The sequence below is a fragment of the Vidua chalybeata genome, chromosome 9 (genome assembly GCF_026979565.1).
Source record: "Vidua chalybeata isolate OUT-0048 chromosome 9, bVidCha1 merged haplotype, whole genome shotgun sequence".
Lineage (NCBI taxonomy): Eukaryota > Metazoa > Chordata > Aves > Passeriformes > Viduidae > Vidua > Vidua chalybeata.
This window is the reverse complement of record NC_071538.1, coordinates 23,691,197-23,713,193: the sequence shown is the minus strand read 5'-3', so window position 1 is coordinate 23,713,193 and position 21,997 is coordinate 23,691,197. Positions and strand designations below refer to the sequence as shown.

General features: G+C 38.2%; 2 protein-coding genes across 3 annotated transcripts in view; both read left to right on the top strand.

The window, feature by feature from the left end:
* Positions 1 to 6,740, top strand: part of CDC14A (cell division cycle 14A) — a 52,250-nt gene extending 45,510 nt beyond the window's left edge. For both annotated transcript variants that reach the window (XM_053950258.1, XM_053950256.1), the window contains one exon: positions 5,062 to 6,740. In XM_053950258.1, coding sequence (XP_053806233.1) covers positions 5,062 to 5,110 — 49 coding nt within the window. In that variant the 3' untranslated portion in view covers positions 5,111 to 6,740. The remainder of the gene's footprint in view (positions 1 to 5,061) is intronic.
* Positions 6,741 to 8,964: 2,224 nt separating this feature from the next.
* Positions 8,965 to 10,989, top strand: GPR88 (G protein-coupled receptor 88). Its single transcript, XM_053950551.1, has one exon. It carries the CDS (start codon positions 9,919 to 9,921, stop codon positions 10,987 to 10,989), a length of 1,071 nt encoding a protein of 356 aa, XP_053806526.1. The 5' UTR covers positions 8,965 to 9,918.
* The last annotated feature ends 11,008 nt before the right edge of the window (positions 10,990 to 21,997 follow it).

Here is a 21,997-nt window from a genome sequence, read left to right as displayed (position 1 = left end):
GAGTCATGCCATGCAAAGTCTACATAGCAAAGTGCAAGTTTCTGATTTACCAGTGAAGTAATATAATATTATAATATAATAATATAATAAAGACTAAAAATTGTTCCTGTTTGGAATGTTTTTCAGATATGTTCTGATTAATGCATTTGCTTCTAAATGTACCTTGTAGCCTTGTGATCTCTCCCAGTCACAGAGGAGTGCACTGAATTGTTACCCATTTTATGCACAATTGACTGAGTGCAGTCCCTGTGACATCCTGAGGTTTAAGACAAGAGTAGGTTTTTCCATCATTTAATCTCTGAATGCTTTCTGTCTGGTAGTGAGCAGCTCCCTGGCAAATATACAGATGGTTTATTTTAAGGGCAACATAATTTTTCTGAAAGATCAGTTCCACTGATTAAACAGAGTCATGCTTAAAACTATTTCACTTTGAACCTGAAATTTTCTGTATCTCTTTATTATGTCAGTGTTATAGCCCTTTGTTGTCTTATTTTCCTGTTATGGAGTTGTCTCATGCTACTCATCTCAACTTGATTTTCTTTTGATAGGCTAAGTTAGCTCAAAAATCCTTTTGGAAAGTGTTCAAAATTTTAGGTTTCTAAATAATTCTGATCCAGAAAGCTGCTATGCAGTGCAGTCCTGTTTATAAATACATAGCTTCTTTTATTTTTTTGACTGTAATGCACTGGGAGCTGGGGGGGGTGGGGGAGGGTAGAGTTCTTGCCATAGATGATAGTGACTTCTGTTTCTGTTATTTGAGTCCTATGTCCTGAGTTCCTGGAGGGATTTTTGGTTTGATTTGGGATTTTTTTTTTCATGTGGAACTCTGTGGAAAAGCATCATCTTTTTTCTTTTTAGTTGGTTGGTTAGGGTTTTTTTTTCTCCTTCTCTTCCCCTCTTCTTCTGGGACCAATTAACCCATCAACCCAGCAAGGAAGATTGGTTTTTCCTTGCCACTTCAGCCCCTGACATGCAGCTGTTTTGCTTTTGGTGGCATTTACCAGTGGTCTGAAGCTCATCAGCAAAATATGGAGTAGTATCAAGCTACCAATTCTGGCAGAATTCTTTTTAAAAACAAAATTCTGTTTAATCATTTCCACTTCACTGCTTTAGATGCTGAAATTACTTGAAGTCATGACAGCCCAGCCTAAGGTTGTTGCAGTGTTTGTGTTCTTTCTAATTGCAGCACATCAGGTGATGTACCTGACAGAAGTCTATTACATGTCCTGGTGCTTTGTTTATTCATTTAGCTCATCAAAGGACTCTTGAATGATACTGATTAATTCCCTTTCTCTTAATTGGCAAAATCTCACTTCCTTGAGTTAGATATCAAGCTAACCAGCTGTAATCATGCAGTACTTTTATTTTAGAAAATCACCTTATCATTCTTACTTATCTATCTTTGTTAACACGAGTGGTTCAGGAGCATTTTGAGATGGCTAGAACAGCAATTTTTCAGTTCTCGTTTATGTTCACAAAACTCATTAGTGAGTTTTTCCTGCAGTATGGAAGAGAAGGTTATTCACTGATTTTTTTTTTCAATGTTTTGCAGTGAAACAGCATTAATACCACTGTTGCACATTCCACTTAACAAAAAGAAAGAATAAAAAATAACCATGACTGTAACTATTGTTGTCAGACATGTATTTTTCTCTAATAGTTTTTGTCCTTCATCACTGCAAGCTTGTAATCCACTTTGTGTTTATGCTGATGAACTAGAAGAAAAGCTTGATTTCTCAAAGAAAAAAAAAAAAAAAACAAAAAACTTGCTGTTTCAGTCAAATAGAATAAATATTTAATTTTACAAAGTGTGTGTTTTGATTAAACAGAATCTCTCACAATAACATCTGCAGAATTACTCTCTTCAACTATAATCACACTTAAAGTACTGCTATAAGATTTTTGCTTTGTTCTTACAATAATTCTAAATCCAAATGTTGCTCTTTAAAATGTATTTTTATTGGAGAATATGTAACTGGGTAGTCTTAAGATGAGTCACCTTTTGCTTCTATAGCTGTCATGGAAACTGGCAAGATGGAAACATTGCCAAAAAATTGAGATGTGTTGGCAGCATTTTAAAGTTCATATATATCATCTTTACCTGTAGCATGGTTTTTCTTAATTAGAGCTCACCATTAATGAAGATAGGACAGGCTTTGCAAAAACCAAACACTAGTGCATCTTGCTGATGTGTAAATTGAGCAGACCCACAGACTTCACATGTGTACATTTTCCCTAATGCATCCTGAGCCAGTTTAGTGGCTCTTGTGTATTCCCAGGGGTTCTTGCCTGCAGCAACACTCCTATTGCAACAGTGTTTTGGGAGAGTTGATGCACAAATCCAAAAACTTAAGTTACATTTTTGCAATTACCTGGGGAAAGAGCATGTTCAAATCTTAACAAATAGGCTTAAATTCTGTAGGGTTATTCTGAAACAGAGTTCAAATTCAGCCTGGCTTGGTCCTGCAGTCATATGTCAGCAAATACAGTTCTAGTGCCTCAGTGGATTTGGAGCTCGTTTTCTCTCCCAGGAGGCTTTCTGTGTCTGCTCTTGAAAAAGAAAAATGGAAGTAATATAAGCAGTTATTTCAGCATAAACTTCATTAGATATCCTTAACTGTAGTGAAACTATCTAATTCTTAGTTCTTCGTTTAAATGCCTGTTACTTGGGTATAAAGTGGCAAGCTTGACACAGCATGGGACCATTGTAGGAGTACACATTGAAATTTCTTCTCCATTAACTGATTTTATACTCTCATCCTGACAATTCAGCAGTCAATTTTTTTTTGGTTTTTTTTTCTTCTATTTTTAACTCAAATAATATTTTGTTAAATCCAGCAAATTACATGTGAAAATGGATTGGGTTTTTTTCTTTTTAATAAAGTTTTCAGAAGCATAGGCCATACTTTGAGTCATGGCAAATGTAAATTTTAAAATAGAAAACTCCTCAAAAGATTTAAAAGAAAAACTGAAAAAAACTACAATTATAGGCTTTGAAACTTTACAGTCAATCTCTTCAGACATGTGAAGAGATTTGAGAACAAATGACTTCTCTGAAAACACAAAAAAAATCAAAGCAACAAGCCTTTCCTGCTATATTTAAGTTTTTAAAACTCAAATGTGAGTCTATATACTTTACAATAGCTCAGTTGTTACAGGTATCACCATGTTTTTAGTGATAGAAATATATGTGAAGTCACATAGATTAATCAGAAAAAAACCGCTGTTTAGATTTAATTATTTCCCTGTAATCACAAAAGACTGAGACATTAGGAAAAAAATCATGGGGAAGTGAAGTAGAGTTATGATGAGGGTGGGAACACACTGAAAAATATATTTCTCCATTTGAAAGTAAATAAACTGTGCCCACGCATCTGTAATGAAAATTACCAAAACATGCTATCCTGTTTCCAAACAATATATGCTGCTGGATATTTGGGGATTTTTTTAATGTGGGGTTTTTTTTCCCATATTTTTTTTGTAACTTGGATTGCTAGCAATTTTATGAATTACAGTTTAAACTTCAGAGTTTTTAATTTATGGTTTGCTTCTTTCATTGAAATCATGATGTAGAATTCCTGGTTACTGCTGTCTGCTGAGTGAAGGGCTGGTGTTCTCAGTTCTTTGTAACTAACACTTGCTGGTTTTAAGAGTGTAAATTGCTTTCTGGTCATCTTTCATCTGTCCAAGCTTAAAGTAATCATTACTGTACAACATTTGAGAGTATATAACTACACTTCATGCCTTCTAAAAATGTTTATTAATCAGCTTTACTCAGGATTCAGTTCTGATGGATCCATTTCAAATACTGCACTAATTAAGTATAACCATCTTTCCAGTTGTTAAAATGCACTTCTGAAAATGAGAAGCCTTTGTGGACCATTAAGAGAGAAGTTTCAAGTGCTCATTAATGAAGGGCTGTTCCTTCTGCCTTGCTCTTACTAAAACCAGACCTTTTTTAGTCAATAGTATTCAAATCTATATGCTGACAGCACTTTTTCTACCTAGGAAAGAATATCCAGATGGCCCAAATCTTTGAGATGTGAAAATGCATTTAAAAGAAAACTTTGAAAATATACACTGAGACTTAAAATATAGGGGGAAAGTAGTTGTGTGATATTAGTTAGAGCTATAAAGGTATATATAAATGTATTATGCACTTGTACTAACAGGTTTCAATATGGGTACCAAAGAGCATTTCCTGTAATGACTAGTTAGGAATAGTAGGAAAATGGAAGAGAAGACTGTGAGGGTCCAGTCTGTCTTAAGACTTGTGTTGGTCTCCAGTAGTTCTCTCTAATTCTGGAGAATTTATGCAGTTTTAAAATAAATTTGGTGGTTTTACTTGCTCTTGATTTATAACCATACTAATCTGGGACAGCTCATCACTGTACAAGACTTACATTCATCAGAGAGACTTCTTAAACAGATCTGTATAGGAGCTAGTAAAATGATTGGATATTCTCTAAGCTGATTTATCAGTTTTTAATAAAACTTTTGACTTCAGTAGAAACTGAAATGTAAATAAATACATTAAAGCAGGTTATGATTTTCTCTTAATTATACTGACTTGTTACTAATCCAGATGAACCATTTGCAGTGCTTCATTTTCATCTGATTTTGGTAGTCATACAGAAATTTATCCATCTTTGTAATTACTGATGTAGTTTATTTTCCTCAATAATGAACTACATTGTGTTTTCTATATCATTATCTGAATCAACCTCTAAAGTAAACTGACTTTTACAGTAGAAGTTGGATTCTCATTCAGGATAAGTGGAAACAATTCAAATACAGTAGCAGTGGTATTTTAAAGGACTTGTAACACTTTTGTTAAGAATCTCAAGAAACTGGTTTGGAAAAGTAAGTGTAGATACAGCAGATTTTCATTTCTTCTTATTTTATTCATCTTTACCTATGTAGAGATTCAGCACCCCCCCCAACTCTGTTTGTTTATTTTTCTCCTTTCTGTCCTTCCTCTACTCTTTAAGTGAAAAATATATGTTATATATAAATAAAACCTCTCCAGTGAGATTTAATCAGTTTTTCTTCTCTGCACAGTCCCTTCAGTCTGAGTATGTTCAGTACTAAAGCCTTGCTGCTTTGGTGAAACCTGCTGAGCTCTTCAAATCAATGTCCTTCATGATGGAGAGGAACTGAAGAAAAGATGCTGCTCATTAAAAGGAGGAACCTTCAATACAAGATGTTTTAATTCCTTAACACCAAGAGGAGACTTCTTAACAGGCAGAAAATTATTGTTAATGACTACTGCAGATGCACTGAAGTTGAATTTATGGAAATTACTACCCCATGTTATATACAAATTTAAATTTTTTATGTTGAGACAGTTGAATATATTTCTAATGAATTTCATTAAGACATTTATTAACTTGTGTACAGTGTTAAAATATGTATTAAGAGAATATTTTGGTAAAATATATAAAAATTATGTAAAAACTAGAATATATTTTAATTTAGGGTCTACTTTGCTACAGAAATATGTATTTTAAAGAATTTGTACATGTTTATCAAAGATATAATGTTTTTTTTATGAACAAGAGATTTTTCTTGTTTTATGGGTCCATCATTATTGCTTAGAGCCTAATGTAATTTACTTTTTTACTAATTGGTCTTCTGGTAATTTGATGGAAGCCTAACTAGTGAGAGATTTGTTATTACAGTATCAACTAAAAGCACTTGATACATAGTCTGCTTTCCACTTCTGGCTGCTAAGGTTTCTTAAGGAAACACAATGAAAGAAAAATAAAGGGAAAATATTTGTTAAGAAATGATGTAATTACAACGAACAAGTAATTTATGTGACGACTCAATTGACAATTAACACTGTTTCAATTTCTTAAAGGATTTATATTTTGTTTTCAGTGTAGACTGTTAACTTTTGCTATGCAATATATGCTGCAAAAATGAAGACAGACCAAACTGAAGTTGGTAGAAATGTACAGTGAATTAGGTAGCACTGCATACTTGCATGCTTTTAACCTGCATTTGGCACTATGTGTACAATTTCCTTAGCAACACACAGTATATGTTAGACATATATTAAATTTTTATCAATTGGATGCTTCATAAACATTTACATTTGTTGTTAAGCATATGGCTGAGGTAGCCTCCTGTATCATGGAAGGGTTTTGTCATAGAAAAAATGCTCTTTACTCTGTGGAATGTACAGGTCAGTCAGATGTGATTAGGAACGAGGCTTAGGATGAAATGGTGTTACAGGGAGGTACAGGATCATGTGTTAAATTTTCAGAACTCACAGGTGCATGGTAAGGAAAAGAATATAAGCAACTGTGAGGATTTTATTTGCCCCTCATGTACAACATAAAAACAAAACAGATTTGTTGCCTGTTTGTTTTTCAAAATATCTGCAGAAACTTGAAAATAAAACTTAGTTGAATTGTCAGTCTTTGTTCCTGAAGACCTGTGAATTCCCTGCATTTGCTTTACAACTGAAGTTAAGTGCTATATACTTTTTTAAAAGATGAGATCACAAATTGCTATGGAAAGTTATACTGAAAGTGTTCAAAAGCAATACTGAGAGCAGCTATAAAAATCAAAATCACTGAATAAAATTTACATGCAATACTGTACATTTTTGCAACTGTGTATATGTAACATACACACAAAGTAGCATATGTGTGTATATATATACAATATACTGTATATGAACTATAGATTAGTAAGATAATTCTACCTCTCATAAAGAATTTTCTCATTTACTTTGTTATAAATAGTTCTCCTTAATAAAATACTGATTAATTTTGAAATGTAGATATATATATATGCAGCTAATTGATAATAAAATGCCTGTTTAAGCCAGCTTCCTTGTTTCTTGATTTTTTTCATAGATATTTTGATGATTCAATCTCTAATTGAAGATAACTTTTCAAAATCACCTTCCTTCCTGTAAACCATGTAACATACTTTAACGTACTTAAAAGTAGGATAACATTGCAAAAGGCCAGTAGCAAGACAGATAACTTTTTAACAATCTCTCTAAACATTCTTGTATTTGCTATGTATAATGCCAGGTATTTAATCAACATGTTGATATTATGATGATGGCATTATATTTCAAAATCCCGTGATTTCAAAGCTGTGTCTGAACTGAGGAATCCTTCCTGGGTGAGGCCCCTTGTTACAGGTGTAATATACCTTGACTTTTTTGCATGTGCAACAGGTCTCTTAGTCCCACCAACAGCAGATTCTTTGTGCATAAGAATCTAAGCAATTTAGCTTTCTTTAGCTTTTTATCCTTCCTTCAATTTAAAACTAATCACAAATGGTTCTAACATTTGTTAAAACCTGTTGCTGATTTTCAGCAAATTTGTTGCATTACATGATTACTTCTCTATTAGCCTGTTAGCCTCTTTTGCAATAGATGTATACAGTGTGTAACTGTTACACAGCCACTCTAAAGGAGTGGAAAAGCTGGGAATAGAGTGGATGCTTTCCAAGTTGCCCAAATTCTGGTGACAGTCTGATCTAAAAAAACAACAAAAGTCTTCTGCCCCTGCATTTGTATGAATAACGGATGGTGATTTGGATGTGCAGAGTAAATACTATACAGGACGAACAGCTAATTAAAAGGTTTCTAGTGCATAGGAATCAACCTCTCCCTTGGCCTTTTCCTAGACTTTTATTGATTTATTAGATTAAATACATAAATACCAGCTTATGACAACCTTTTTTTATTCATAAATAAGTCAGTATTCTGCAACAATCAACTTCTTAACAACAACAAAAAAATTTGGAACCATGAAAGGTCAGGAAGGTCTTTTAGAACCTTGTAGCTTTTAAGAAATAGTCTGAAATTTACTTTATATCCTGTGTTCACTTGTCCTTGAACTTTACCATTTCTGTTCCTTCAAATATGAATATATCTGGTTCTGAGAGAACAAGTTGTAGCACACAAGATCTCTAAACATGAATGGATGGATTAAATAAATCTAAAGGTCTCTACTGGGCTTAATATTCTGTGGCTAGCATCTTATGAAATAGTTAATCATCGTAATCTCTTTTTAAAGTATGCTTTATGAAACTTTTCAGTTAGGGAGGTATTTCTTGTTACAAATTCAGAGACTATTTTTCAATTGCAGTACTGCAGAAAGGGGAGGATTTTAGTTTCTATAATAACTGTTCTTTACTGACAACTAAACAATGAAAGGCCTCAAAAGGTTTGACACTTGATTAGATCTGCACTGTAAAGTGCAGCAGGCAAAAAATATGGTAATTAAAGGCCTGATCAAGTAAATCACTGAGGTATGTCTTTAACCTTAAGCACATGAGCCATCTAATTAATTAAAAGAGAACATAGATGTTCGTGTTTGTAACAAATCCACCTCTGGATCAATATTTCTGTCAATTGTTAACATGAGCCTTTTATATCAAAAGATATGCTGTATTGCAACATCCATTGACCCACACAATTTAACTTTTTTAACTTGAAAAAATGTATATTGCAACTATAAGTACCTCTTAATACATTATTTTGGTATTGCTATTTGTTAGCATCAGGAGTTTAACAATATCTAAAAATGCCTTATGAAGGTCTCAGATAACACCTTAAGAGCTGTGATTGCTTGCTTTTGTAGCTTATACCTAACCTACCTGCAAAAGCAGCTGTTTTCTTAGGCTCATCACAAATATAACCAGCATTCTGTACCTGAAAAGCTTTTCAAAGTAAATGTAAGTTCTCTTACTGAGTTTCTTATTAAGTCTTGTCCAGGTTAAGGACAGTTACCATTTTGTCCCTGTTTGAGTAAAGCAGGATAGAATTCCTGGGAGAATCCCATGACTAATTATTCTCAATCTGGGAATGGACTGTTAATGCCTACAGATTTTAGTCCACCTCAGGAGCTGTTATTCACCTCTCCAGGAACCATTTCAAATATTACACAGATGCTGTGTTTTATCTGTGTGCTCACCAACACCAGTGTTCACCTCTGGCAGGGTGGCAATGCAGGATTTCCTGTGGGTTGACACAGGCTGAGGTTTATGAAGAGATGTAAAATGTTCAGATTGAGAACAAGCTTTCTCAAATAAGTACTGTCTTAGCAGGATTGGTCTATTTATTGTGTTTGAAAGATTTCATTTGGAAAGTATATTGTTACAGACCGGTTCTAAAATTAACTAAAATTGCAGAAGCATACTGAGCTTACTCTTAACAAAAATAGGATCAGAAAAAAATCTGTTAAAAAGTGAATATCGAACAGAAGAAATTCTGCAGTTTATGGTCTGTATTTCAGACAGAAGTGACTGATACTGGTTTAAAACCTTTCTTCAAATGAAAGTTGTGTAAATGGGTTAGACCCAGAAGACTGGTAAGGCAGGGAGAAAAGAGTCAGACTGTGTAGTTGGAGTATTTCTGGAGCACGATAGGGTTTTGCTTTTTTTTTTTTTTTTTTTTTTTTTCTTCTTGATTTAACAAGTTGAAAATCTGCTGAATAATTCATGAAGAGTGGAAGGGCTGAATCTTCCTGGAATGATATACAGTGTACGTACTGTGGCACAGGAGAAACTGCAAAGCTTTGTATCAGTTGCTGTCGTTTCTGCTGCCGATTGCAAGGTGCTGCTGCTTTTGCTGTTTTCACAGCTACAGAAACCTCAGTCGTGCTCTGGTCTGCCAACAGCCATTTGCCTCCCTATGGACCCACCTTCACCAGCTACGGTCTGTGGACTCTTGCTGCCCACCTGCCTTGGACACTGCTGGTTTTTGGATCCTTACTGCAAACAGCATTTTCTGGACCTTACAGCTTGTATGACTGAAACCTGCCTTAGAGTCCTTCAGCTGCACAGCCTCCCGTGTGCTTGGTGAGGACTCCTGCAGCAGAACTTCTGACCCAGACAAGGATGGGATTTACAGGGCAAAGTCAAAACTGAGCTGCATTCAGCGAGATGCCCAACGCCTCTTCCTGGAGTGCTAGCTCGCCTCTGCTGCTGCTCTGGGAGGACTCCTCCAGTACCCGCATCTTTCTGTCGCTGCTCTACGCAGTCTTAGCTATCTCAGGGACTTTATCCAATGTGATGGTCATCTATTTAGTCTTCTCCTTCAAGAAGCTGCAGACAACCAGCAATGCCTTCATCGTGAACGGCTGTGCGGCAGACCTGAGCGTGTGCGCCCTGTGGATGCCCCAGGAGGCTGTGCTGGGGCTGCTGCCCCCCAATTCCTCCTCCCTTCGCTCAGCGGAGTACCGGCTGCTCCGAGGGGGGCTCCTGGGCCTCGGCCTCACCGTCTCCCTGGCCTCGCACCTGCTGGTGGCTTTCAACAGGTATGTGCTCATCACCAAGCTGCCCAGCGTGTACCAGGCCCTCTACCAGCGGAGACACACGGGCTGCATGATCGGGCTCTCCTGGGCCCTCGCCCTGCTCCCGGTCCCGCTGCTGCCCGGGCTCTGGACCCTGGGCTCAGCCCAGTCGGACGGCAGCTCTCGCTACACCGCCCTGCTCCTCGCCCTGGCCGTACTGGGCCAGACCGCGCTGCTGCTCCACTGCTACCTCGGCATCGTGCGGCGGGTGCGGGGCAGCGCCAAGCGGGTCAGCGTCCTCAACTTCCACCTGCTGCACCAGCTGCCCTTCCCCGCCGCGCCGCCGCCGCCTCGCCGCGCCCAGCGCCGCCTCAGCAGCGTCTCCGTCCTGCTGCTCTGCTGCGTGTTCCTGCTGGGCACCCAGCCCCTGGTCTGGGTGAGCCTCCTGGGCTTCTTCCTGCGCCCGGCGCCGCCGGCGCTGCAGGCCGCCAGCTGGCTGCTGCTCTGCTCGCTCTCGGCCCTCAACCCGCTGCTCTACACGTGGCGCAGCGAGGAGTTCCGCCGGGCGGCCCGCTCTGTCCTGCCCCGTGGCGAGGGCCCGGCCGCCGCCCCACGCCCCGCGGCCGCCGCCGCGGGCCCCGCCGGCGCCCCGCCCTGTCCGCAGCTGCCGCGGCGCCGGGGCACGGGGAGCAGCGCCAGCGCCGCGGCCGCGCCGCGCTGAGGGCCCGGGGCGGCGCCGGGACCCCGGCGGCCGCGCGCGGGAACGGGCGCGGCCCCTCAGGCCGCTTCGACACCCCCGCCGGCGGCCACCGCCCGTCGGTCGGCCGAGCCGTCCTGGCCCCCCGCCCCGGTAGCGCTTCTTCCTCTCCGGTTGCTCCTTTCTGACCCCACGCTCTTATTGCCCGCTCCCTCTTCCACCATACGGCCCGGCAGCGCCGGGTGCTTTCCCGGGACACCGGGACGGACACTGGGGCGGGATCTCCCGCCCGCCCCCTCAGCCCCGCTCCCGGCACGGCTGCTGTCCGCCCCCAGGAGCCGGCCAGGACTCCAGCCAAAGCAGTGGATTTAGGAATCTGGGATAACCGGTAAATATGGCAACGCACATAACTGTTGTTTATGCTCTAAAGATTTCAGTATGAGACAGGCACCTAGACAGCTCTTTCTGAGACATATGCAAGTTTGTTTTTATAAAATCGATGTAATTCTTTCAGCATTTAAAGTAGTTCTTTGAAGTGAGCTCCCTGAACACAAGGTTCGTTTGTGAAGGACTGGCAGGTGTCTCATTATGCACATAGGCACACAGACACCGGGAGCTGCTTCCTTTCCCCCAGCATACCTGATCTCTGTTCTCCATGCAAGACCCTCCTTCAGCTTTCTCTGGCAAACTTCAGGATGATGCTGTCTGTGGAAACTGTTAAAAACAAAAACATATGCACCTCTGTGGTGATCTGGTTTGAAAGCTCTTTAAGGCCTGTTTTAACTAAGGTCGCTGTCCATGGCCACTCGATAAAATACAATGCAATATGAAAGCTGGTGTTGTCCATCTAACCTTGTCACCTCTTCAGTTACCAGTTTGTTGTATTTCTCTTAAATATATTATTGCAGAAGTATGATTTCACAGCCTCTGCCAGATACAAAATAACAGATTCTGTGTGGCATTTGGAAAGGAGACAGCTCCTCACACTGAAACTGTGGTGGTGAGTGCTGCAGGCCCGTTCCTCCCAGGAATGGTCTTAAAATCCTTATATTTCCTTCTCTGTTGCTTGACTTCCTCCTTCTTTTCCAACGCAGTTGCTGTTGTTCTCATGGTGATGATACTTAGTGCTGTGTTTGCCTTCTGGCACAAACGTCTGCAAGAAGGTAGCTGTTTTCTGAATCCGTGGGCATCCACAAGCAGTATCACCTAAGTTGTGCTGTCTCGAGAAGAATGGACCCATGGCAACGTAGGAAACTTTGTCACAACAAGAGTGTGTTGCATTGGGTGACACAAACTTAGAGCTCTCATGAGGATAGTTTAATGATGGGATAATAACAAGGAAAAGACACACATGATAGCTAATAATATTAAAGGCCCTTTGGCCATATTTTATAATGCCCCACATACTTTGCTTGCTTTACCTACTGGAGTGTGAGTTTCCACAGACAATGCTTTAAGAGAAAGGGAATAATTTAATTTTTTTCCCAAGACTAAGACCTGTAAGGTATCTGTGATACAATGATGTATCTAAAAGTCCCATACCAATATTTTGTTCCCTGGCATAAATATTCTCCATAATCACAGAAGAGATTCTTGTTAAGGTCAGGATTTGAAAAACACAAAGAATGAAGGCCTCAAAAGGATTTTTTTTTTAATTGACATCCAGAAAATGTATGAACATCTTGAAAACCGCTTTAGCCACTTGCAAGCACCTGTGGTAAAGTAAAATAAGTCTCCTTGAGTCTGAATTTTACAGAAAGCTTCTTCCTTCATACTGGAGACAGTGTTCCTCTGAGTGATGGCACCAGAAAGATGTGGAGGATCAGCAAGGAAATATTGAACATATAAGATATGCAAGATTTACTTTATTAACACTGTGCACATACCTTGGAGAGTGAAGGAGCCACTATATCCTTGTTGTAATATCTCATCCTAATCACAGTGGCTGTGCTTTAGCTGTCTTTGTGTAGCAAATGGAGAAGGAAAACTGCTTCAACCTCATCTATCCCAATACTGGAAAATATGCTGGTTCACTTCCAAAATAAAGTTCAACCAAGGGCCACCTGACCAGGGTAAGACCCTGTTCAACTACAAAATAGCCCTTAAGCTGGAACCCACAGAAGAATGCATATTGCATCTCCCACCATGGCTAAAGGAACTCAAGACACTTGGTAAAGCTCATTACTGGGCCCATAAGCCAAAAAAAAAAAAAAAAAAAAAAAAAAAATCCAACTCAAAAATAAAAAATTAGACAATGCCTCTCCCCTGCTTTTGGCTATGGAACACGTTAGTCTGAAATTAAAGCAATAACATGTTTCCAAATTCAATGTTCAAACCATCAGATAACTGGAACTTCTGGGCTTCTTCCCTTGTAAAATAGCATGCAAGTTAAATCTGAAATGCCTGTATTTTATATAGACCACGTTTAAAATGCAAACATGTATAAAAATGCTATGATGTACAAGACTCTAGACAGCTATCCTTATGCTATGCATCAATTCCAGAAAACAACTGGAAATCCCTTGGAAAGTTTGATGTAATTACATCTGACTGTAAATCTTTGACTGTTTTAATATACTCAGGTGACCTAAATAACATTACATAGAAAAAAGAATGAATTTAAAGTAATTAAGAAAGACTATTTGTCTCAAGATCAGTTTCTCTGAGAAATTACTGCTCTGAAAAGTCCTGTATGCCTTGTTCTACAGCCATAATCTTTGTATTTCCACATTGTAAATACTCCATGGTAAATTGCAATGGAAGCTCGGCTTGGCTCAAGTTCTCCTGGCTCTGTGGTACTGCTTCTTGGTTAAGGAAATGGATTTCATTCTGTTTTTGTCATTCTATGCTTTAATTTACAGGTGATTTATGTGTCCTCTGCTAATTTAATGGTGACTTTTCTTCAATGTGAATTTCTGTCATGCTCAAACAACTAATTTACCTACACAAGAGATATGTTGCCAATTGTCCTTTCAAATGTCTCAACCAAACACTCTTTCAAGAGGTGTAAACGAAGATGGTGGAAAATCCTGTCAGCAATTCAAATGAGGTTTGCTTGAACTGAGTTGCTCCTTTCCTCTGGTGTTGTGCCAAGCAAGTTGTCTGAGCATGGCCTGAAGCTGCCCTTCCTAGATTGGCTGGCATTGACATGTGTTAGCTGGCTTCATGTGCTTTAGATGGGAGGTGAGAGCTCATTAAAGCGTTGAATTTATGATGCAGTAGTGATACAGCAGTGCAGATCAGCCATTATGTTCACGTGCAATAGTTGCCTATTCCTTTGCTATTTTCTCAGGGCTTCTGGAAGCAAGGGCACGTAGGAGTTAGTAACAGCCTGGATGAATTGTGGCCAGTTGCACTGATGTGCTTGAAAAGTGCCATTTGGTATATTATGGCCCAAATAAATCTGCCACTCAGTTTGTGAATTGCTCATGCAGAAATACATGTGGGACCTGCTTTTTGAAAGTAAAATTGTCGTGCCTCAAAATAATGCCCTGAGGCATGGGTTATTTGTGAAAATTGCTTGTAGAGGGTGTTCCTGAAGTTAGAGTTTAGATTCAATCTTTTGAAGTCACCCTTAATTCAAAATAGTTCTAAAAAACTGTAGAGGTGCTTTGTGGAATTAGGTAGCTACAGCAATATGAGTCTCCACCAAAACTGGGCAATCATTGTCCTCAAAATAGGTGTGTAAAAAAAGTACAGGCAGCAAGGTGAAGCTGGGGAATTATGACAAGGGGAGATGAAGAAGGCAGGACAGGGGCACTAACAGTTTGATCTTGAGAAACAGCACAGAGAAAAATCTGAAAGCCAGAAGAGGCCTGGGATTATGATAAAATTGACCATCTCAAATTCTTTGATTCTTTGTATATGAGGAAATACGATTCTATGCTTTTCTTAATAAATAAAAACATGCACTTGTATTCTCAATTTCTTCCTTTAACAAAGCATTCCATACACCAGCAAATTTTCTTTAAACTCTGAAATCAAAAAAGGTATGAGTTGCAGAAGCAGTCTTGTGGCAACTGCATTCAACAGCAGTGCTGGACTGACAAGCAGAGATAACATCTTAGCTAACCTCCAGATTCAGTCAGCCATAAGCACATTGTGAACCTTTTTTTTCTAACTACCAAGTTGATGCTATTTTTAAAAAAACCCACATACAGATTATTTTCAAATGAAGACATTTAAGTGTAGCATTTCATTAAAGAAAAAAGTGACAACATATACTTTAGCTTTCTATTTAATCTTAAATCACATAACTAGATTATTGCAATATTCTTTAAATTCAGAAGTCCCTTTCTCAAATGGCAGCGAAAATAGCTTTTCTCGTGACTGCTTAACTTCTAAGAAAGCTACTTTTTTTTGCTCTTTTATGTCAATCCTTCCCATGCACTGTCATCATTTTACCAGGGTAATAGTCTATTTTCTTTCCTTCTCTTTCCCTTTCTTCAGTATCTTCTGTAATTTTCTTCACTAAGGGAAAAGTTCTTGATTCTGCTGATCAGGGCACAACTGCTTGAGCAGAATAAGTTTTGGGAGACAGTTGTAAACTAAGACTAAAGAAATGATGGACAAATCCCACATACTTAAATTTCTATTTAGAGTGCGTAGGTATTGAAGTTGGGTTTTACTGTGCAGAGCAGTGGACAAATCCTTTGTCTATATTTACAGATACTTGCATTTGAGTAAGGTTGTGTAAAAAAAGGATAATATGAAAAAAAATTCAAAAATAGTTTGAAGGCTGGAGAAAAAAACCTTTTTGGCTCAAAAGTTCAATCATCGTAACTTAGAGGTGACATCATTACAGAATAAGCACATTTATGCAGGTATTCAAAGCAGTCTGTTACCATACATGGTGATCTAATGATCTCTTCTGGTGTGGAAAACACGACCTTACAGGAAAAGAGCTCAGCTTGAAGAGCGTGGGCCACCTTGCCTGTTTATTGCCAAGGAGTTCAGTATGGTCAGGGTCCCTGTGCAGTCTGCCCTACACCGAGTCTGGATGGACATTCATGAAAATAAAGAACTGGAAACAATCCCGAGAAAAAACATTTGTGGCTGCTTTCTTGCCTGAAGCTTTGGGTTTCTGAAGAGGCATAATAACCACTCCAGGAAGGTTAACTGTTTGGAGTTCAGGGAAAACTGTAGGATGTCTAACCTGCAACCCCAGACGTCAGGCTTGTCATCAGTTCAGAGCCAAGCTTCTGGGAGTTGTTCAGGAGGAAGGCAAACTGCCAGCTGGAAGGGGAGCTCAAGCCAATCAAGGGAGCTCTGTAGCACCTTAGACTTCACCATGCTGAACTTATCCTCTTGTAAGACAATGGGTTGAAATAATGAATAATAAAAATGTGCCTCTGCCAAAATTTTTCAGCATCCTTTAAATGTCTTTTTTTTTTGTACTTTTGTGAGATTCATTCCTGCTTCCAAAGTTTTCCTGCTGCTCTAGAATTGACAGCTGATGAAAAGCATAATTAGTATTAATTACTAAAGAAACACAAAGGAAGAAAGAATGAATCTCATCCTTACTGGACAGAATCAGCTCTGGTGGTTCAAGAGCCAAGGCACACAGAACAAGAACAGAGCTGCTGTTATTGAAAAGCTTCACTTAAGACCAAAGATGCCTTGTGTTCAGGCTGTCTTCAGCTGCTGTGTGGCAGTCTGAGGGCAGAATTAAAAACACAGCTATGCTTCAGGCAAGAGCTGCATCCCTCCTGATCTGTTCTGAAGCTGATGATGTGATGGAGGTGTAATGTTAGTTGCAAAGAAGCAAAGTGAGCATTAGCAACAGAGGAAAACTGTGAAAGGGAGAGCTTGAAAGACAAAGATGATGAATTGAAAACCAGTCAGTTTTATAAAACATTGTGCAAACTTTGCTTCATGTATGTTCCATATCCTCTGTGTTTTCTTCTGACCCCTTTGTCTGCCTTGCCTCTGTGTACTACAGTGCTAAGATAGCCAGTTTCTTCTCAGCCTGGAACCTCTGACACTGAGTTTGATGTAATTTCATTAAACACTGTTCCTGTGATTCTCTATAAACTTTGCATCTTCCATTCTAAGGTTCAGTGAGATGGCTGTAGCAGTGTTGTCGCTGTGGAGACAGGAGCACCAAGGTTTGAACAGAATTAGTAACCAGAAATATTGTGAAGATATGTGAGTAGTGCTGCTTCATATCTATGTTTGAGTATTACTCCTTTGTCTTCGGTTGCATTTCACCCATGGCCATCTACACATACTAGAATAGCTTCATTTCAGGAGTGTCCTTTTCCACAAAAATATCTCTTTCAATTAATCCTGTTTTATAAAGGTAGTGATAAAATCTTGCAGGATTTGAAATGTTCAGCCATATTAGCTCCTCCAGTGAGCATAATTGTCCCTCTTTCATTCATCAGAGCATCTCTCCTTACTGTAAGTTACTTTTTCTCAGTTGGTGGCATTATTTCTCTAGGACAGATTAAATGAAACAGTTGGTAGGTTGCAACATGGGGAAAAAAATAGCCAGCCTCACTATTGCTTCTATTTGATTTCAACAATGACATTTTTATACCTTTCACAATGGCTACTAGTTTGTTGTTTTTGTTTTTGTTTTTTTTTGTATGCTAATTAAATCAAGGCAGTAGAACTATTGTGTTAAAAATAGAGTAAATAGAAACATAAAAAACTATTCATTGTATATAAAGAGTAAATATAAGCTCTCAGAATTTCACAGCAGGTATCTTGCTGGGCTCTTTGTTATTTAATGTAACTTATGTACATATGAATAGGATTAGGACAGTCACATGCAGATTTAACAAATGATGGCTCTGAGCTGAATTAAAGGCATGAATTAATTTTCTTTTATCTCATGCATCATCAAATATTGCTGTCTACTGATTATCTATATAATACCTGTCACCTGATAGCAACCACGGTCGTTATGGTAATGTCAAGATTATAATTATAGTCCCTTCTGCAATGTAGTCATACTATGCTAAAAAAATCCTTGAGATGATAGTGTCCCATGCTTGGTATCAGCCCAAACACAAATACATTTTGAGACTGAGGGGAAGATATTTTGTTACTAAGTTATTAACGTTCAAGAATTATGTACTTACATGTACATACATGTGTATTTAATTACAAAATATGTAGCCTTTTGAACTATGGCTTTATTTCATTTCAGATAGACAAAACTTGTCAGAACTTCATATCCCTTCAGGAGCATCCCTTTAGCTGAGTTTGGGAATTTAGGAATGTTTTAAAAATGGAGTTATTGCTCAGAGAAATCTTCTTTGTTTGGCAGCATGTGTCAGAGCGGTAGATGAGCCCATACTCTTTTGTAGTAGAGCACGTGGTGCCCCAGGTGTTCTGGCTGCTCCTCCCAAAGTCTCTGTAGTGCCAGGAGCTGGTGAGCCCTAATGCGCAGAAGCTGATCTGGAGATCAGGACTCCTGGGAGACACAAGACTCCACAAGGTTGTGGGTGGAAGAGAGAATGTGGCTTCCCAGAGAATAAAATATGTCTGATTTCTGTAGAATGTATGGCACAACTCTGAGAAAAAAAAAAATTAAGTCATTATCTGATAGCTTATGCAAATTTTATTAATTCAGTTGGCCTAATTTATTTTCGATTTCAGAGACAATTTTAATTTAATTATAAAGAAAAAGTATTGACTCATAAGTATACAAATGTATAAACAATCTATTCCCAAATGTAAAAAAGGTTCTAGGAAAAGCATATTGAGGAATCTGTGTGAAAGCAAATTGTGGAGCAAATAATTCAGAATAAAAACGCACTACATGTAAAACTAAGAGTAATGTAGTCATTATCTCATTTAGTGCCATCTAACACTATAAATATTATGTTAACCTAATGAATAAAAAAGGTGATTATATGTTATTCTTATCTGTAATCTGAAAGCAATTGTGATCAACTTAATCAGGGTTGAATGGCCCATATAAGTTTATATCTGTAAATGAGATATCTATAGAAATACTGAAGTGTTCTTTTGTTTCTTATTCTTATCACTTACACAGTACTATACTGAAATACTATATTGAAATTTCTGTTAATTTATTTTGGGAACAAAGTTGGTGAACAGTTGTCATATAAATATTTGGTAATATTTTTACATCAATATTTGGTTTCAAACAGAAGTGTACAAAGCTGTTTATGTGCCAGCCATTCTTGGGCTGGCATAGGTACCTATTGTATAAATAATTTTATTCAGATAGTCTATGGACAAGCTTTTGGCAAGAATGTCCATAAAAACATTCAGTGATGCCAAGGCTGTCTGTAGCTGTTAACCAAGGGTGTCTGATGCTGGTGGAAGCTGTCACAGTACAGACAGCTGTGTCTGTCAGCTCTTTGGGAACAGGAAGGCAGCTGAGCTACAGCTGCTCTTTTACAGGGGCCAGCCAACATTCTGAGTTGTTCTCCCTTATACAAGGCCATTGCAAAAGGCCCCATCTCCTGCATCTCTCTAAGAGCTGCACATTTATACCATCTTTACATTCAGTAGCTCATTTATCCTCATCTCTTTGCAGACTTAAGGTGGTTTATGTGGAAAGGAATAAGACCAATGGAATCTTAATGAATTTGTTAATTATTTAGGGATTAAGGCCTTAATATACCCTGATCATTTAAGAAGTTTGGTTGATTAGTAGGATATAATGAAAAATCTTTATCTTGACATTAATTCTGAAATTAATATTTGAAGATTTAGCTGTTTTCCTGTTAGGTATTAACAGCATTAAACACTTGGCATTCCAGTAGCAAGAAGTTCATGTAATGGTGCCACTGGAGGAGCAAACCATACTCATGGGACACAGCAGGAAATATCTATCCATCCCTCCTGGTAGTAACAAGCACAGCAGTGAATTAGAAAGAAAGATTAAGCAAACTAGATTGGATCTTGTGTAGTCCAGCAGAAACTACCAAGGATAGGAGTCAGACCCAGACCTGCAAAAGACTTTTCCTGTTCTACCACTGCAGCTCTTGTTCTGAAGTTATACTCTATTTAAAGGGACTGGATTTGTTTTATGCTTGCATAGAGTTAGGTCCTGCATATATTGCAAAGGCAAATGAAACCCAGGCATCTTTGAGTGGATCTCAGATTACATGTGTGTGCAAGAAAGTCCATTACCCTCCCACCACATCATGTGAAGGGAAAGATACTTTTTCTAGCCTTTTTCCTTTCTAGTCATCTCAAGGAATGTTCCAAGTCTCTTCAAATTTTGCTCCTTTGAAAGCAGAGATTTTTCTGTAAGAAACAAATGCCTTCAGCAATGTGCAAGGATTTAGCCACGTTGTCTTTGCTGTCCTGTGAAGTGTGTATTAGTATTGGTATGGTGCCAGAGCTTTTCCAAAGGCATTGGTAGCTTGTCTAGAGCATCAGTAAGGATCTTGATTTTCCCATTTTGAAGGGAAGCAATAAGACCTTTGCCAAAGGAAAATACATGCTTTTTTCTCACTTTTGGATTATCAAAGAGGGGTTTATTGTCAGGCTGCCATAATTCAGCTGTATATCTAGATAAATAGCCAACTAACTTGACAATTCTATTAAGATTGCTCCCTGGCCCTTCTTTTGCTTCATCACTCAACTGTGTTCCACACATGGAATTACTGAGGTCAGGAAAAGAGAAGCTAGATGGCACTATGGTCCAAAGGGTCATGCGCTGCTGGTGAGCAGGGTGAAGCTGTGCGAGTTATCTGGTCTAAAAAGCCTCTAGAATTCAATAAATATCAGCAAAAACAGGGTCAGAATTTTTGGAGTGGAATTAGGGAGAGAACAATTACTTACCTTTTGTGTTTTATAGCACAAACAGACCTAAGCATATAAATATGAAAAAGAAAGCAGATGTAAAATGGCTTTAAGATTGCCTACACAGATAAAGCTGTGAGAAGTAGTTTATGCATCATTGCCTTAACATAACTGAAACATATTTGTGATTTTTAAACATATGCTCAGATATTTCTGTTTATATACATTATTATTTATGGAAGTAGATAAGCTATGTACCACATGTGTGCAATTACAGAAAATCAACATACTCATCTGATTTGGTCCAGCAACCTAGCAGGGAAAAATAATGCACCCTGAAGCACTCATTAAACCTTCCTTTAATGACTTTAAGGGTAGAGATAAAGGGGCCTACACTACCAAAGTATACATTTCATTCAAGCAAATATCTGGGCTAGTTATTGTAAGACACTAGTTAAGTTGTCTTTATATACATATATTTTCACTATTATATGTCAGTTTCTATAATCTCTACTTTTTACTATTTTTTAGTTAACAAATATATGTAATTCATCCATTTGAAACAAAAATCAGATAAGAATATATTAATATAGTTTTTATTAAAATTGCAAGGCAAACTAAAGCCTTTACCTAACCAGTAATTGCTACTTAAGAGCACAAGTAGGCAGTTTAAGCTTAAGAACTCCTTAGAAAAACATCAACGTTATTAAAACACAAAACAAATAAACAAAAACATCTGGAAGCTCTGGAAGTCTGCTCAAGTAGACAGTTTAAGCTTAAGAATTGCATAGGAGAATGTCAAAGTTGTTAAAACACAAAACAAATAAACAAAACATCTGTGAGCTTTGGAAATCTGGGGAGGTCTTAATTTATAATTACTTTAAAGTCTCAACATTTGAAAGTAAATAGAACCCTGTCAGAGAAACAACTTTGCATCTGTAGTAAAGCCAGCCTCTAGGCTTTTTCATTTATATCTTTTGCTTATGCAGTGAAGGGGTCTGCACTGCAGCATGCCATGTTTGAACCAAGGTCTTTTACTAAAGAAATAGTCCCTTTTTTTAGAGGAGTTCAATAGTTGAGGTGAGGTAGTGCTGTACAAATTACACAAATGTGCATCTGTCACGAAAGAGATACAAAAATTAACTGATTTAGTAGGATTTTATCATGGCAGAAGGTAGCAAAAAAATACCATATTGTTCCTTCAGAGTTCAGTATATCATTAATGTGACAGGAAAAGGTATGGATGAGCATGAAAATAATTTGGAAATGCTAGGAAAGCTTCAAGGTTAGTAGTTGC

What these genes read in the sequence shown, in the direction of transcription:
- GPR88 (XM_053950551.1), top strand. Translation starts at nt 9,919, where the DNA reads ATGCCCAACGCCTCTTCCTGGAGTGCTAGCTCGCCTCTGCTGCTGCTC.